Source organism: Caenorhabditis briggsae, assembly GCF_000004555.2.
Source record: "Caenorhabditis briggsae complete genome, chrIII, whole genome shotgun sequence".
NCBI lineage: Eukaryota > Metazoa > Nematoda > Chromadorea > Rhabditida > Rhabditidae > Caenorhabditis > Caenorhabditis briggsae.
Genome location: NC_013490.2, coordinates 13,420,173 through 13,430,991, shown reverse-complemented (window position 1 = coordinate 13,430,991; position 10,819 = coordinate 13,420,173). Strand labels below are relative to the sequence as shown.

The window sequence follows — 10,819 nt, the reverse complement described above, 5'->3', positions numbered from 1 at the left end:
TTCTTAGATTCTTAGATTCTTAGATTCTTAGATTCTTAGATTCTTAGATTCTTAGATTCTTAGATTCTTAGATTCTTAGATTCTTAGATTCTTAGATTCTTAGATTCTTAGATTCTTAGATTCTTAGATTCTTAGATTCTTAGATTCTTAGATTCTTAGATTCTTAGATTCTTAGATTCTTAGATTCTTAGATTCTTAGATTCTTAGATTCTTAGATTCTTAGATTCTTAGATTCTTAGATTCTTAGATTCTTAGATTCTTAGATTCTTGGATTCTTAGATTCTTAGATTCTTAGATTCTTAGATTCTTAGATTCTTAGATTCTTAGATTCTTAGATTCTTAGATTCTTAGATTCTTAGATTCTTAGATTCTTAGATTCTTAGATTCTTAGATTCTTAGATTCTTAGATTCTTAGATTCTTAGATTCTTAGATTCTTAGATTCTTAGATTCTTAGATTCTTAGATTCTTAGATTCTTAGATTCTTAGATTCTTAGATTCTTAGATTCTTAGATTCTTAGATTCTTAGATTCTTAGATTCTTAGATTCTTAGATTCTTAGATTTGTCCTTCCTTCCTCTTATCTCTTTGATAACAAACCGGACATATCCGAACGCTATCTTCTTTCTCTGCGTCTCTTCCAATCACATACTCTCTACTTTTCTTTTTCTCTGCGTCTCCAAGGTAAATCCGTTTTCTGTTCCTTGTGATTTATTTTTGAACTTCCTTGAAAAATAAAATATGAAAAATAACTACAGTAATCCAAAATTTTTCGAAAAATAGATCGAAAAAAATTCTTGATCTATTTTTTGTTTCCCATTTCTTTTTATACAGTTCAGTCTCAAAAAACCAGTTTCAACATTTCTTATCATTATCACTTTCATCTTTTTTTTCTCAAAAAAAAAAGTAATGTCAATTTTACGGTCCGTTTTTTTCACAGTAGTCCTCCTATGTTTTATCACTGATAAGAGAATCTGAAACTTCTAGAATTTTATGATCCAAAAAAATTTTTTTTTTTGGGAACTAATTTTCCAGTATAAAATTAGTGGTGATAAGAGAGAAATCAGGCAGTTTTTGGAAGCTGAAATTTTAGATTTTCCAAATGATTTTATATTATTTTTTCTCTTTTTTTCTTTGAATTCTTACAGTTTTTCTCTCAAAATTTCAGCATAAAGATGTGGTCCGGAACGCTCTACTCGATAATTTTGGGTACAGTACTCCAGCTATTTGGGCGGGAAATTTTCCAATTAAGCCATCTGACGAAGGAGGAGATCCATGACACCTTCAGTGTTCAAAAAGTGGCCACAAAATCGAAAAATGTAGGTTGAACCTTTTTTGGGAAATTTTTGGAATTGAAATATTTTCGGCAAGTGCGCTCTAATGATAAAAACCTGGAAATTATTAATTAAAAAAATTGAATTCATTGAATTTTGTGTGAGAAATTTCCAGGATTTTTGAAAATCTGAAAAATTTTTTTGAACTTTTTTTGGGATTTGTGACTCACAAAGTTTTTGTTTTCCATTCAATTTTTCCGTCATTTTCAGATTTTCGAAAAAAAATTTCAAAACTCTGAAAATCCAAAAAAAATCAAAATTTTGAACTTTCGACCTCATTTTTTTTCAATTTAAAACTTAAATTTCCAGTCTAGACAGTACATTTTTAGTTCATTTTTAGTCAAAAATTTGCATAATTCCTCGGAAAGAAATTTTCAGACTAAAACTTTTTTGGCTGAAAAAAGAACTTTCTTCACAATTTTTTGGTTTTTGAACCGATTGATTTTAGATTTTTGAGTCCATTTTTTTGTTTTGTCTCCTCCTGAAAAAGTTGTTCTTTTGAAAATTGAAAAAAAAACGATTTTGGTTATAGTTCCTTTTATTTTGTATTGAAAATATGCAAATTTTTTGGTATATAAATACCCTTTTTCTGGCTATGAATTAGAATTTTTCATGTATGAACTGTTGGCACAAGTTTGGTTTTTTTTGAACAGTTTTGGAAGTTTTTAGCTTTGAAAGTCGGAATTTTGAGTTTTTGGCTTCAAAACTTTGAATATTCTAGGTTTTTGTGGACTAACTTCAGTATCAACAACTTATTAATACATTTCTCACACTTATAAAAAATTGTGCTTGGGATTTTCAGACTTTTTGGAATTTCAGATTTTTAGACTTTTTGGATTTTCAGCTCAAAATGGTGGTACCAGGGATGAGAACTCGGAAAATGAGAACTGCTACATATGAGAACTAGACAAATAAGAACTCGTTTTCCGGCTCTCTAATTTCAGGCTCAGGGTCCAACCTTTTTGAAAAATATTTTCGAAATGGTCTCGTTCTTCACAATACTTCAAGATTTTCCAACAAAAAAAATCCGTGTTCTTATTCGTACGAGTTCTCATATGTAGCAGTTCTCATTTTCCGAGTTCTCATCCCTGGTACCACCCTCAAATTTCTTTTTGTGTTTTTAGGAAATAATTAAGATTTGACCTTATTTTTCGATAGTGACACTGCACTTTCAATTAAAAATAATGAAACTTTTCGGCTTCTGGACATTTCAGAACCCGACAGTTCAGAACCCGACGNTTCAGAACTTTTCTTCATTTTTGTATAGTGGTTTTTGCGCACCAGATGAGCATTGCTCATTTCAATTTTGTGTTTTTCTGCTTTTTTGTTCATTCTCATCTACCGTACTCCAAATAATGATAGGTTCACACTGGGAATCTCTCAAAAAATCCAAAAAATTGAACTTTTCAAGAACGATGTCATTAATAAAACCATTCAAAATGAGACTTCTATTCGCCGGAAAAATTATTGCGTACTTCTAGACATCGTTTTTGAATAGTTCATTTTTTTTCGATTTTTTGAGAGATACCCAGTGTGAACCTATCATTATTTGGAGTACGGTAGATGAGAATGAATAAAAAAAGCAGAAAAACACAAAATTGAAATGAGCAATGCTCACCTGGTGCGCAAAAACCACTATACAAAAATGCAGAAAAGTTCTGAAACGTCGGGTTCTGAACTGTCGGGTTCCGAAACGTCGGGTTAAAACAATTTATCCGGGTTACTGTAAGAGATATCAAAAAGTTATCAACTGACAAAATATTTATCAAATTATCACAAACATTTTATTAGTTGACAACGTTTTGATATCTTCTACAGAAACCGAGATAAATTAGGTCAAAGTTAGGGATAGCCTGTTTTTCCATCTGTCCCTCTGTGTGTCCCGATGTCAAGATCATTGGGACCAAAACTTGATACATGAGATTTTTAAAGTTATTTGGGTGTCACAATTTTTTCTTCTGCTTTTTTTTCCACTTGAACAATTTTGGGGGCATCAAAATATCAGGAGATTTCGGGAAAGCATAGTTTTTGTGTTGGATTTTTTGATCCTGATCATTTTTTTTTTTCATTTTTTTCTTGGATTTTTTTTCGTCACTTCCTGCCTGGAAAAAGTTCTAAAATCATAAAAATGGGATAGATAAAGTCTGAGAAATGATTTTGATTTTTCCGATCGGATTTTTTTTCAGTATTTATGTCTTTCCCATTTTTGACACTTTCGGCAACTTTTCGAAAAGTTTCATGATTCTTTTGAAAATTCAGAAATTCAGAAATTCAGAAATTCAAAAATTCAAAAATTCAAAAATTCAGAAATTCAGAAATTCAGAAATTCAGAAATTCAGAAATTCAGAAATTCAGAAATTCAGAAATTCAGAAATTCAAAAATTCAAAAATTCAGAAATTCAGAAATTCAGAAATTCAGAAATTCAGAAATTCAGAAATTCAGAAATTCAGAAGTCAGAAATTCTGAAATTCTGAGTTTCTGAGTTTCTGAAATTCTGTAATTCTGTAATACAGTAATTCTGTAATTCTGTAATTCTGTAATTCTGTAATTCTGTAATTCAGAAATTCAGAAATTCGGAAATTCAGAAATTCAGAAATTCTGTAATTCTGTAATTCTGTAATTCTGAGTTTCTGAGTTTCTGAGTTTCTGAAATTCTGAAACTCTGAAATTCTGAAACTCTGAAATTCTGAAATCCTAATTTTCCCATTTTTCCAGGTAAACATGGATCTTCTAACCTTCGTCGCGTGGATTCTGATCGTCGGATTCTTCTATCTCCTAACCCTTCTCGCCCTGAAATACAAGACAATTCGAGTCGTCCTCGCCATCATTTTCTTCCTTCCATTTGCTGTGATGCTCGCATTCTTCATCTTCAGAATCCCCCAACTTCAGAAGACTGAAGCACATCGTCAGGAGTTCTTTGCCACGTGGAAAGTTGGAGGACACCGTGGAAGTGCACATGGTGATATACCGGAGAATAGTCTGGAAGCGTTTTCAGCAGTGAAGAAGGAAGGAGGACAGTTGGCTGAGATGGATATTCAGATTACAAAGGATGGCGTTCCGGTGATTTGTCATGATGCGAATACAGGTAGGAAGGAGGTCTACTTTGAGCTAAATTATCTCGTTTCTTGTGAAAGATATCAAAAAATAATCAATTGTCAAAATGTTTATCAGATTATTAACAACATTTTGTTAGTTGACTACTTTTTGATACCTTTCACAGAAATTCAGATAAATTGAGTCAAAGTAAAACGGGTCTTATGGGATCCCAACAGAAGACAGATGCGGTTTCTATCTAAAATTTAGACTCTAAATATAAGAATATTATATTCATTTTGGCAGAATTTTTGCATTTTTACACGCTGATTCAAAAAATCTAGGTTTTCAACCGTTTGGACAAAAACTGTCTGAGATACTGTAGTTTTTGTATATAGACGATGCACTATATTTTATTCCAAATAGGTGAAATTTCGATTGATATTGAAAATTTGGATTATTGAATGCATTTTGACAGAATTGTTACGTTGATTTTGAGAATCTAGGTTCCAAACCGTTTTGACAAAAGCTGGCTGGAATACGGTAGTTTTTTCATATGCAGCATGTTGCTAATGTGTCCTTCAACTTTCACCCAATTTATCTCGTTTCCTGTAAGCGATATCAAAAAGTTGTCAATCAGTAAAATATTTATCACCTTATCAGCAACATTATATTAGTTGACAACTTTCTGATATCTCTTACAGTAACCGAGATATAGCAGCTTAAAGTTGACAGCCATACGGAGCCGCCGGCGACGCGCCGCTTAGTTCTCTGCGCTCGTCGGGGCTCTTTGAGGCGAAAAGCTTGCGACCTCTTACAACTTCATATATCTCAATTCCTGTGAAAAATATCAAAAAGTAACCAACTGATAAAACATTTGCCATAAAATTTTACACATTTTATCAGTTGATTACTTTTCGATATCTTTCATAGCGACCGAGATAAAGTGGGGCAAAGATAATAGGGTTTTTATAGCTTCCACGCCGACTGTAATCCTAAATTTTTCCGGAATTTCGAAATTCCAAGAAAAATTCTTAATTTTTGCAGTTCGTGTGACCGGAGTGGACAAGGATATCTCCTCAATGAACATCACCGAATTCCGTGCCCTCCGATTCCTCAACACCAACGTCTCGCTGCCAACGTTTGAAGAAGCCGTCGCTCATTGTGTAGCCAATAATATTATGATGATTTGGGATGTAAAGAATGTCGATGAGAATCTTTTGAAACAATTTGTAGTTCAAATTAGAACCCATAATTTGTACTCGAAAGTTCTAGTATCCGGATTCAATCCAATCGATGTCTATAAGGTGAAATTGGCGGACCCCAAGATTTTGACAGGTAAGAAAACTGGATCGATTTTTTACGCTGATTTTGAAAATCTAGTTTTCAAACTTTTTGAACCAAAACTGACCGAGTTATGATCGGTTTTGCTCATGGACGATTCACCATGTGGATCCAAAGAGCAAAGTGACTTCAAAGGAGCATAACTTGTGAACCAAGAAAAATAAAAATTTTTTGTCAACTATAGTAATATAGATTTTTAAATTTTACACATTTTCATAGTTGGACACTTTTTGATGGCTTTTGTAGTTTTTGAGATATGCGCGTTTAAAGTTAGCTTCACTGCGAACCACAGAAATGTGCAGATTAAGAAGAGGCGGGTAACTCAGGAACCATAAGAACTTTGAAAATTTCGTCAACTAAGAAACTGTGGGACATTTTATGCTTTACAAGATGCAAATGTTCAAAAATTGCTCATTTTTAATTTTTCATGAGTTATGTGCTTTTAAACAGATGACGCGCTGCAACACAGAGCCCGGAACAGCCCGGAACGGAACAGAGACGCAGAGTGTGCAAACTTTAAAGGCGCATAACTTACAATTTATTGCAGGATTCACATGGAGAAGCTGGGAACTAAGCACCACTGACGAATCTGCGACAATTCCAAGATTCACTGGAGCTCTGAATGCGATTGCTCAGGTTTTGGATGTCCTGGTTTTTGGACTGGCCCGCAGTCTCCTAATGCCCAAATTCTTGGGATCTGACGTCATCTTTTATCATGTTAATGATATCAGCAGATTCCTGAAGTCCGACGCCGCCTCCAACAACATCTACGTCGCCGGCTGGACGAGCAACAACGATGAAGAGCAAGTCTGGCTCCGCGACTATCTCAATGTGCCATTTATCACGGATAACGTTGGTACCGTACCCCATTAGGATTACTGTACTTTTGAATTTATTCATTTTTGGTTACTGTGTAGCACCTGCATTCTCCAACAAAAGTTTTAAGCATTTTTCTAAGAAATATTGTGTGTATTTTATCATTTCATATATGATAAGTGAATGTTTGCATAATTCGATTTTTTAAGCTCAAATATCTCACAAACTAAAAACGCTAGAAAAGATTTCTCAATTAACAAAATGTGTAAAATTTTATTAACTTCATTTTTGTAGTTTAAAAAATTTGGATATCTCTGAGACTGGTAGAGATACGGGCATTTGGAGAGAGCACAGACATCTAGACGCTCTCAGCTTCTTGAGCTTGGGCGACCCAACTTTAAAGGCGCATACCTCAAAAGCTATCAAAATGTTGAAAATTTATAAATGCGCAAAATTCTATAAACTTTAACTTTGTAGTTTTCAAAAACTAAACATCTTCAAAACTAGCAGAGATACAGGCATTTGAAGAGAGCGCAGACATCTAGGCGCTGTTGGTTCCCTGCTTTTCGGAGCCCAACTTTGAAGGCGCATTTCTCAAAAGCCATAAAAGTTATCAAAAAGTTGAAAATCAGAAAAATGTGTAAAATTCAAAAAGCTTCATTTTTGTAGTTAACAAAATTTGAACATCTTCAAAACTAGCAGAGATACGGGCATTTGAAGAGAGCGCAGACATCTAGAGACTGCTGGTTCACTGCTGTCCGGCGCCTAACTTCAAAGACGCATATCTCAAGAACCAAATTTCTTTTTAAAAGTTGTCAACTGACAAATTGTCTGAAAATTTACAAGCTTTATTTTCGCGGTTTACAAAATTTAAAAATCTTTAAAACTAGACGAGATACAGGCGTTTGAAGAGAGCGCAGACATCTAGACGTTCGTGGCTCTCTGCGTTTCGGCGCCAAACTTTAAAGATATATCTCGAAAACTAAAAAAGATATCAAAAGTAGCCAACTATGAAAATATGTAAAATTTGATAAACTTAATTTTTGTAGTTTACATAATTTGAATATCTTGAAAACCCATAGAGATACAGACAAAAAATAAACATCAGCACAAGTTCAATAGTATCTTTCATTCTTCTCATTAAAAAAAAACAAAAAGAAGCGAATAAAATCATCCGTCCTTTTTCGTGTGTTTTCGCGTCGCTTCTCTCTTCTTTATCCGTCCAACTTGTGTCCTGGTTTGGCCTTACGGCAGAGAACAATGGTGCTGGAAGCGCAAGCCGGTCCACGAGCAGACACCTCCTTTCCTTGGTAACCATATCCGTACGACTCGTTACGGACGTCGACCTTGGCGAGTATCTGTTTTCCTCCGGCGACGTTGACGACTCCGACAGAGATGTCTCCCTTGTGGTTGTTGACATGGACCGGGTGCCATTCCTTGTCTCCGAACTTGGCAGCCTCTGGGAATGGAATCCAACCGTAGTCGTAGCCACGAACAGTGTCTGGAAGGTGGACGAGGAGTTGGATGGATCCGACATTCTTGCAGTATTCGTTGTTGAACCAGGAGAAGTTGGCAGCAATCTGGAAGGATGAAAATGAGGGTTGGGCAAGTTTAGGGCAAGTTGGGACAAGTTGCGGCAAACCAAGGCGGTATCGGACAGATTGGGCAAGTTAAGGCAAGCTGGGTCAGAGAAGGACAAGCTAGGGAAAGCCAGACAATGATTTTCGAATTTTCGAATTTTTTGAATTTTTTAAATTTTTTGAATTTTTTAAATTTTTTAAATTTTTTAAATTTTTTAAATTTTTAAATTTTTTTAAATTTTTTAAATTTTTTGAATTTTTTGAATTTTTGAATTTTTTGAATTTCAAAATTTCCGATTTTGGAATTTTCTTAATTTTCATATTTTTCAGTTTTTTTAAACCGAGGGCAGCTCAAAACCAAGCAAGGGAAATATGCAAGACTTAGGGAAAATTTGGCCAATCAAGAGACAAGATAGAGCAATCTAGGCTAACATAGGGCAAGTTAGGACACATTGGGCAAGTAGGAAAAGTTGAGAAAAGGTAAGACAATCTAGGCCAAATAAAGCAAGACTAGAAAAGATAGGGCACGTTTAGGGCAAGCTTGGGGAAGATAGGACAATTTAGACTAACACTGTAATATTGTAAGATAGATCAAGTTAGAACAATCTAGGACAATCTAGGACAATCAAGGACAAATATAGGGCAACCTCATGCACACCTAATTTAGACAAGGGGTTGGGCAAGGTTAGGCCAAGATGAGACCTCATCTCCCACACTCACCTTTCCACCCTCATTCCAAACACGTCCCATCACCGGCTCTCCTTGCATGTACCAAAGTGCGACATATTGATCGGCAGCGACACCCGGCAACGTGTCCAGCGACTTGTCCAACGCACGAACCAGCTGCTTGTTGGTTGGCCAAGCGTCTCCCTCACGAATGTCCATCCATTCATCTCTCACAACCTTCGGTCCACGTGGCTGTCCTCCACAGGCGGCGCAAGTACAACTTGGCGGTCCACCGATGCAGTTACGGGTGATAATGTACATGTCATTGAGTTGGGGTCCCAGCTGTTTGATGACTTTTCCGTTGAACGAGAACCAAGCTTCCTCGGTCTTGTTGTCAACGTATCCGAGGAGATTTCCTTCGGCGCGCTTCCAGAAGATCGGGAAGGAGTCTCCACAGCGGACGAGTTGGTGCTTGTCGTCGAGCTTCTCGATGCGGTCCTTGTACTTGATCCACTCATACCAGAAACCTGAAAAATAGAGGAAGTTGGAGGGTTCTGGGTAAGGTTGGGCAAGCTGGGACAAGGTAAGGCAAGGTTAGGACAAGTTATGTAAATCTTGGGCAAGTTAGGGCAAGAACGGACAAGGTAGGGCAAGCCGGGGTCAAAATCGGTCCAACTTGCCCCCAGGCTCATCTAGACTACAGTAACCCTGGTACACCATGAACCTGAAGCTAGACAAGGAAGGGCAAGGTTAGGGCAAGGAAAGGGCAATATAGTTCACGTTAGAGAGAAGATATGGCAAATTTGGGGCAAGATGGGGCAAGTAAAGGCAGTTTGGGGCAACCTAGAACAATTCAGGGCAAGTTAGAGCAAGCTGGACAATGTAGGACGAATTGCGGGCAATCTAGGGCAAGTTGGGGCAAGTTAGAGGCAAGTTGGACAAGTTAGGACAAGGTAGGGCATTCTGGTCAAATCTGGAGTTCCTAAAGCCTAAAAGCTCAACCTTGGACAAAATCAAAGCAAACCTAACTTGGCAAAACTTGTACATCTAAATTACAGTGACTTATTCAAACTACAGTAACCCTAGCACACCCTGAACTTGGAACCTAAAGCCTAAAGAATAGAGGGCAAGGTTGAGGCAAGTTAGGGCAAGCATTGGCAAGTAATAAATAATTTAAGGCGAATTGGGTGAGAAAGGACAAATTAGAGAATTGGGGCAAAGCTGGGACAAGCTTAAAGGCTCAAGACCAAATCCTCTAGGTTCATCTAGACTACAGTAACCCTCACCTTGATCATTATGGTCTCCAACATACTGCAACACCTGGATCTGTCCCTCCAACTGTTGTTTGGTGGTCAACTCGGCTTGCTTGTACGGGAACGAGCACTCGACAACTCCACCGTTGTTCCACGAACGTCCATGAATCGGTTTTCCGTGTTTGTACCACAGAGCGACGTACATGTTCTGCTCGCCCATACACTTGACGGGACTCGGCGGGAACGGTGCTCCAATCGGCTGAAACGCCCATGTATCTTCTTTCGGCGCTGGGTTCGGCATTTCTCTTCTCACAATCGATTTATTGATTGTTTATTTTGGCTTACTTGTGGCTTCTTTTATGCGGAATTGCTATCAGTAGACTTGATCTATTCAGGAGGGCACGTTTGTGGGAAGAAAAAAGTTCGGCGTGCTTTTCTCTGCGTCTCCACGACCCAATAACCCGCCCCTTCTTATACGCACTCTCGCTCCTCTCTCTTGTCTGCCTTGATAGCTCAGTTGGGAGAGCGTTAGACTGAAGATCTAAAGGTCACCAGTTCGATCCTGGTTCAGGGCAATTTCTTTTTTGCTTTTTTTAAAAGGGTATGCTGAGAACTCTACTGTATTTTTCAAATTATTGCACGCGCCTTTAATACAGTACCTCAACATTTATTGAATTTTTGCCTTTTTCTTATTTTTTCGTTTGTTTCTGTCAAATTTTGTGTAATTCTTATAAATCTTTAATTTATTTTTCTTATAAAATAGAAAAAAAAACAGCCGGTACCGAGCTCGAATTA

General features: G+C 36.7%; 2 protein-coding genes and 1 non-coding gene across 3 annotated transcripts; 2 read left to right on the top strand and 1 right to left on the bottom strand.

The window, feature by feature from the left end:
- Positions 1 to 4,053: 4,053 nt before the first annotated feature.
- CBG23963 lies at positions 4,054 to 6,582 on the top strand (the record flags this gene model as incomplete). Its single annotated transcript, XM_045244609.1, has 3 exons — positions 4,054 to 4,417; positions 5,413 to 5,729; positions 6,214 to 6,582. The coding sequence occupies 3 exons, from the start codon at positions 4,054 to 4,056 to the stop codon at positions 6,580 to 6,582; spliced, it is 1,050 nt and encodes a 349-aa protein (XP_045091217.1).
- A 1,157-nt stretch (positions 6,583 to 7,739) lies between these two features.
- On the bottom strand, positions 7,740 to 10,325 carry CBG23962 (the record flags this gene model as incomplete). The annotated part of the gene is made up of 3 exons (XM_002647966.1): positions 7,740 to 8,105; positions 8,826 to 9,298; positions 10,058 to 10,325. 3 exons carry the CDS (start codon positions 10,323 to 10,325, stop codon positions 7,740 to 7,742), a joined length of 1,107 nt encoding a protein of 368 aa, XP_002648012.1.
- A 201-nt stretch (positions 10,326 to 10,526) lies between these two features.
- On the top strand, positions 10,527 to 10,599 carry CBG29084. Its single transcript has one exon. It is a non-coding gene (tRNA).
- Positions 10,600 to 10,819: the final 220 nt, after the last annotated feature.